Here is a 6,367-nt window from a genome sequence, read left to right as displayed (position 1 = left end):
ACTTGCGCGATATAGTACCGCTGTTCTAAAAATTCCCGAACGTGCTCGTACGTTGGACTCCAACTCCTCAGTAGATAGTTCGTTTCTGTACTCGATCTTTTGTCCAACCGCGGTTAACTTTGACTAATTTTACAACGATCGGTGGTCGCGAGTCCGTCGAATTTACAAGTAGAAACAAATTGGAAATCTACCAATCGGATATCGCGTAACCCGTGAATCCTCGAAACCTAGCCTTTGTGCGACAACAAGGGAAAAAAATCTGTTACTCCACTCTTTCGACTTACGTTCGAACGAACAAGCACCTAAACTTTGATCGTATCACGTATTACGGGACACCTTGATGTAAGAAACGTACGCACGAAATGTGGAAAAATATTCTCCCGTGATACAATTTCATTCGTATTTACCGCGACGTTGTCCCTTTCCAACCCTTTCGGTTCGTTCTTTCTCCGTTTAGCTGCAACTCCGATCGTTAAATTTCGTTTCGTTCGGAAAGAGGGCGAAGAGTTGGGTAAAAGTGGAAACCGCAGTAGTTGCTTGATTTTACCTCAACGTAGACCGTAGATTTACCCTTTCCCCTATTCCCTCTCGCTCGTTCAACGATCAGTCGATTGACCAACATCTTGACCGAACCACCGAATCGAATCGATACATCTCCATGCTTGTAATGACCTAATGACGGTATTCAACCGCACAACATTTCTACCACGTAATAATTAAATACCCCTTCGGTGTCGATTACCGACGACAACGCTACGTCAACGAGTTATTCGTAGAAAGTTTCGTAATATCATACATACGCACGACAACTTTAAATGTATGCGTTGGACGTTCGTGTATATTTCGTGGTAAAATCGATTCCCGTCGCACGATCGACGCGTGTGCAATCGTCGTTCGGGGCTGTCGGTGTTTGGTGTTTCCTTAATTCGCATTATTCGTTAATGGTCATCGAATTTCGTTGTATCGTCGAGATACAACGCAATAAGTATAACGACACCACCAAGTATCCTATACGATCTCGAAAGAATGTTTCGTTTAAAAAATTAACAAACACGTCTTTCGGGCAATATTCTCTGTCGCTGCTGCTGCTGCTGCTGCTGCTGCTGTTGCTGTTTGCTGTCTTTTCGTTTTCTACTCTTTCGTTTCACAGAACGGTCCGTCTTTCGACAATTTCGGCTTACGTGCCCCTGTTGTTCGTTTTCACGTACGATACGATGTATGCACAATTTCCTTTGGCCATTTTTCGAGCGTGTACCGTTCGTTCTGCTTCTTTTTTTTTGTTTTCTTTTTTTCTTTTTTCTTCTTCTTCTTCTCTTACACGATCAGGATTGTCCGTATGTTTACATTCCGTACTAAAAGTGCAGCTCTATATAAAAGATAACGTTGCTTCTTTTGCGTACAGCAACTTAAGGCGATATAATATATGAATTATTCTTACAAGGTATCTAGGTACGAACGCCGGTGGTCCTCTATTAAAAACGTTCCAAAAATGAATCCTCATTTGCTCGTACCCCGCGCCGATCCTATTTCATACTCGTTTACAACCCCCCCGTCCCCTCCCCCATACTTTCACTCTCCCTCTCTCTTTCTTTTCCTTTCTCTTTCTCTACCGTTTACGTAAGGTACAATAATTCAACAACGAGCATCTGTAGCCATTATATAACGAGTATTTTTTGTTATAAGATTCATAATATACTATAATAAAGGTATCTCTCTCCATTTCTCCCACCCTGTCTCTCTCTCTCTCTCTCAATCTCTCTTTCTTTCTCTCTCTCTCTCTCTCTCTCTCCCTGTTTTATTTTCTTTCTTTTCGATGTTGTCCACAGCGAGCAATCGATGAAAAAGAAACGAATCGTGTATAAATATCATCCCAAACGGAACAATCGTGCGACGACTAACGTTATAAATATGAATCGTTTCGTGACAAAATTTTCTCAACGACGTAGAAGAATTCTTCTAGACAAATAGACAACAATGCACGACATGACAATTGATCGTTGGTGTGTTACGACTACTCTCGGGCAAGTCTTGCAAGTGTATGTGCTGAAAGAGGCTGAACGATGAAGTAAGAGGGGCGCGGTGTAAAGGGGCTCGGGGAACATTGATAAAGAGAGTGACGTTAATATGTATAAAATAATTCCGGTAAGGTGACGTTTCCGATATTAATAATAATTATCGAGAGCAAACTTTACACACGCCTCCTCCGTAAACCGGATAGTAAAGCCACCTCTCTGTGTGTGTGTTTGTGTGTTTTCATCGATTTTGTAGGTAAATATAACAATACTGGATTGGAAAAAAAGGAAAGAAATTCTCGTGTAAAAAGTAACGATGACGATGGTGGTTGTGATGACAATGGCGTGTATACGATGTTTGTATATGCAACAACCGAAAGATAGTTTCTTTAATATATAATATTATACCTGTTTGCCTCTCTCTCGCTGTTCCTCTTTCCATTGTATTCATTTCGTAATTCTCTTTTGTCATTAGCTCGGACACAAAATAACAAAGCGCGAAATCTGCCATGTGTTATATACTATCTCCATGCGCTCGTCCAATTCCCCCCAGCCAGCCCCCCCTGTCCATCCAACCCCACCGAAATCTTTAATTCAATCTTCTCCTTTAACATCGCCTCCGAGCTTGCTCGCACACTCGCGCAATCGTTCACTCGTACTCATTCATACCCAGGTTCTTTCTTTCCCGCCTTGCATGCGTACATATCTTTCTTACGGTTTCTTTCTCGCTGGTTTGCTCCCCACCTCGTTACCCCCTCTTTCTCTCAATTTCTCTCTACCAATATACCATCTTACTTCGTATCTATCTGTTTCTCTCGTCCGAATAGCGACCAACGAATGATAACCCATCGCGTATGAATAAATACGCGACACGTGTATCCATCTTCCATCCGCGTGAGAATTCAGAATTCGGCGAATTCCTTGGCGCACTTCTCGGTCAGCGAGATCCTGAGCGTCTCCTCCTCGTAGTCGTCGAAGTTACTCGTGTCCCCGGGGCCTTTGCACTTGGGTATGAACGGTGCCTCTATTTTCTTTTGGAAGACTGCTATCCAATCGGTACTGGCGAACCACTTGTGACCCTTGATGTCGTTCACACCGGCTTTCAAATTGCCGTACCTTTTCGTGAGATCGACTTGCAGCAAGTTACGTAGCAAGTCTTTCAAATCGGAACCGAAATGCGAGGGAAATCGCGTCTTTCCAGCGACGATCTTCTCGTAGATCAGAATCGGCTGATCGGCGAAGAAGGGTGGATAACCGGCAGCCATCTCGTAAACGAGCACACCGAGTGCCCACCAGTCCACAGCCTTGTTGTAACCTTTGCTTAGGATAATTTCAGGCGCGAGATACTCTGGTGTGCCGCACAAGGTCCATGTTCTACCCTGTACCTTTTTGGCGAAACCGAAATCGGTGACTTTCAGGTAACCCTGAGAATCGATCAGTAGATTCTCCGGCTTGAGATCCCTATAGATTAAGTTGAGGTAATGAAGATACTCGAACGCTAGTACGATTTGTGCCGCATAAAAGCGCGAGTGCGGTTCCGAGAAACGGCCAACCTTCCGCAGATGGCTAAACATCTCGCCACCCGGCACGTATTCGAGAACCATGTACAGATACGAATTATCCTTGAAATGAAACCGTAGGGATACTAAAAACGGGAAGCTAATCGCTTGCAATATCCTCTTTTCGTTAAGAGTGTGTTCGACTTGCTTGAGTTTCACAACCTTTTGCTTATCGAGTATCTTCATGGCATAATACTCTTTGGTCGGTTTATGTTGCACTATCATGACACGACCGAACGAGCCGGTACCGAGAGTCTTGATCCGCTCGAAGTCATCGAGACCAGCGGTGTTCGTTGGGTTCTTCTGCCACTTGTCCTCGAACTCCTTCTTTGCCTTGTCGAGGAACTCCTTGACGCTCTCGGCAGCGTCAACCTTTTTGTTCGCGGTCGCGGCATTGTTGCCCATCTTAGCAGCCGCGTTGGTACCCGAGCCTGCCACGGCTCTACGCAGCTCCAGAAGTTCCCGAAGACGGCGTCTTCGACTTCGTTGGTCCTCTCCCGCAGCCGAGCCTACCAAGGCGGCTCCGCCAAGCTCCGGCCTCCTCAGAAATTTTGCTACGTTCTACGTACTCTTATCGGTACCACCTGCACCGTATTTCGTACACGTTCCCTTTTACCGTTTCTCTCCGTTCGTCGAAGACGAGTCGCTACGATGCTCGCCGATGCTGACCCTACCGAGACCCCGCACACGTCGAAAAGGGCACTCACACTTACGCAAGAACAGGCACACGCGCGCACCGCACGGTGAATACACTTCTACCGATAGCGGAGTATCCCTTGTTTTCTTTTTTCCCTATTCTTTTCAGTTCGAATCACTTAATAGGAACCGACTCCTCGCACTCGGCTCGAACCTTCGTGGTCCCTTAATCGCACGACAAAGCGAGACCGAGCGATTTCGCGCGGAAAAATGGGTCAGCATTAATCCTCGTCCGCACCTCGCGCCATCTTTCCTGTCAATTGTACTAGCCCGTCGTAGCTGTCGTTCTCTAGAGCCGTCTCAATCGTTCCCTTCCTCCCCCTTTCGTTTTACTCCTCTTAATTCCTAGTCTCGTACATCTGCAACGACTACCATTGACGTGCCTGTCCCACTTGGTTGGCAAATCAAAACACTACACACTGGTTGATTCACAACGGAACGTACCGAATGACAAAAACGGTGGTTAGACGATAGTTTGAACGAGGGTCGAACGAAACAAGGGAACGACGTTGATTTTAATCGTTCTCAACCCTCGAACGCTTACAAAACGTCGTCTGCTGAACTTACGCGGCACACACACACAAACTTTGACTCGGACATATTAAATGAACATCGCGAACGGTTATGTATCGCGTCTCCTCGCGATAGGAAATACAGTACGCGCTATCGCACTAGACACACTAATTGTTTTACTAGACTCGCGGACTGACTTTGCGCTCTTAGAACGAAACAGGCGGCGGTAGCGGAGGTGGTCGGTACCGTTCCTAAAGATGGCGACGCGGCTCTCTCCGCTTGTTCGTTCGGGATTTCGCACGAATGCGAAAATGACGAAGTGCCGCTTCGAGAAGCAAGAGAGGTACTGTGCTGCACAGATCAGCCATTGCTTCAACTTGTCGCCGACAGATGTAGCACGGGAAGGTTTAACCGCTTCCTCGAGAAGTGCTGCCACCAGGCGAAAGCGTCCACGCACTTTCAATTCAAAGTAAACTGTTTCACTTACAAATCATTCAAGGTTTTTGTACCGGATCGTGAATTGTTTTATACGACCGCCGTGTCACCGTTTGAACGTAGAATGTGACTCTCCGAATCAACCGAAGAAAAAAACTTACAATATATCGTGAATAAGTTGTCGGATTTTAGATCGAATCATATCCATTTCTAAACGACAATAACGAATGTTATTAATATTAGTAATTGGAAAAGAAACTAGAGTGTTTTCGATTCACTGTGATACTTGAACTAAATTTTATAATTATAGGTTATACATAAAGAAGACAATACGAGTTACGAATCCACGATATCGATTACTTTTATCGATATTTTTTTAATACACATATATCGATCATTTGAATCGACTATTTTTACAGGAATTACCTGATACTTAAATACGATTCACGTGCAAATAAAAATCAACATACTGCGTTTTCATTAATACTTTGTAACCTTCTCATTTGTTGAGATTGAATAAATCTTCCGAAAATTCAAGAGTTAGAATACTACCGCCGATTTATTCTTATAATAACTCGAAAATTTAGCTCCGTCGCGTTTACGCACTATGTCACGGTTATTTTGTTATAAACTGATCCTAAGCCGAGTTTATTATCAATTTGGTAGTTTCATTGCTATTAATAGTAATCGACCTGTTTTGTGGTATTGAACCGTGGTATGTACACGGAAGGTTGAACACCCGCTGACCTGTGATAATCCTTTGGCGATTAGTTTCTAACTGTAGATAAGCATATAGGCACAATTTTAGAGCAGCAGGTACGGTCGAGAAAGCTAGGTGGAGTCGATGGAGGACAGGACGAACCGGTTACCATCGAGTCAAAAAGGTACGACCAGGTCAGACCTTTCGGATACACGTAGTATTTTTGTGTGTAGTCCCGGCACATTGCACGCCAGACTAGGTAAAGGTGACAAAAGACATTTCTATCGAGGTTACGTTCGCATGTGTTTCTTGCATCAACCTCAGTTTGTTTCTACCCTACGGGATGCGCGCGACCACGCGCTCTATTGATTCCATGACCTGAAGCTGAAAACGGTGTGCCAATTTGTCGAAGGAAAGTAGAATCGACTATTATTTACTTGTATTACTCATTT

The 6,367-nt window shown here is 44.5% G+C and overlaps 1 protein-coding gene across 1 annotated transcript; it reads right to left on the bottom strand.

Moving 5' to 3' along the window:
* Positions 1–2,598: 2,598 nt before the first annotated feature.
* On the bottom strand, positions 2,599–5,110 carry Pka-c1 (Protein kinase, cAMP-dependent, catalytic subunit 1). Its single transcript, XM_076319583.1, has one exon. It carries the CDS (start codon positions 3,974–3,976, stop codon positions 2,915–2,917), a length of 1,062 nt encoding a protein of 353 aa, XP_076175698.1. The 5' UTR covers positions 3,977–5,110; the 3' UTR covers positions 2,599–2,914.
* Between the last annotated feature and the right edge of the window lie 1,257 nt (positions 5,111–6,367).

This window comes from Ptiloglossa arizonensis, chromosome 9 (genome assembly GCF_051014685.1).
Source record: "Ptiloglossa arizonensis isolate GNS036 chromosome 9, iyPtiAriz1_principal, whole genome shotgun sequence".
Lineage (NCBI taxonomy): Eukaryota > Metazoa > Arthropoda > Insecta > Hymenoptera > Colletidae > Ptiloglossa > Ptiloglossa arizonensis.
The sequence above is the reverse complement of the archived record's forward strand: the minus strand, read 5'-3'. Positions and strand labels throughout refer to the sequence as shown.

Bases quoted from the DNA above. Each gene is read 5' to 3' on its own strand.
- Pka-c1 (XM_076319583.1), bottom strand. From the start codon at position 3,976: ATGGGCAACAATGCCGCGACCGCGAACAAAAAGGTTGACGCTGCCGAG.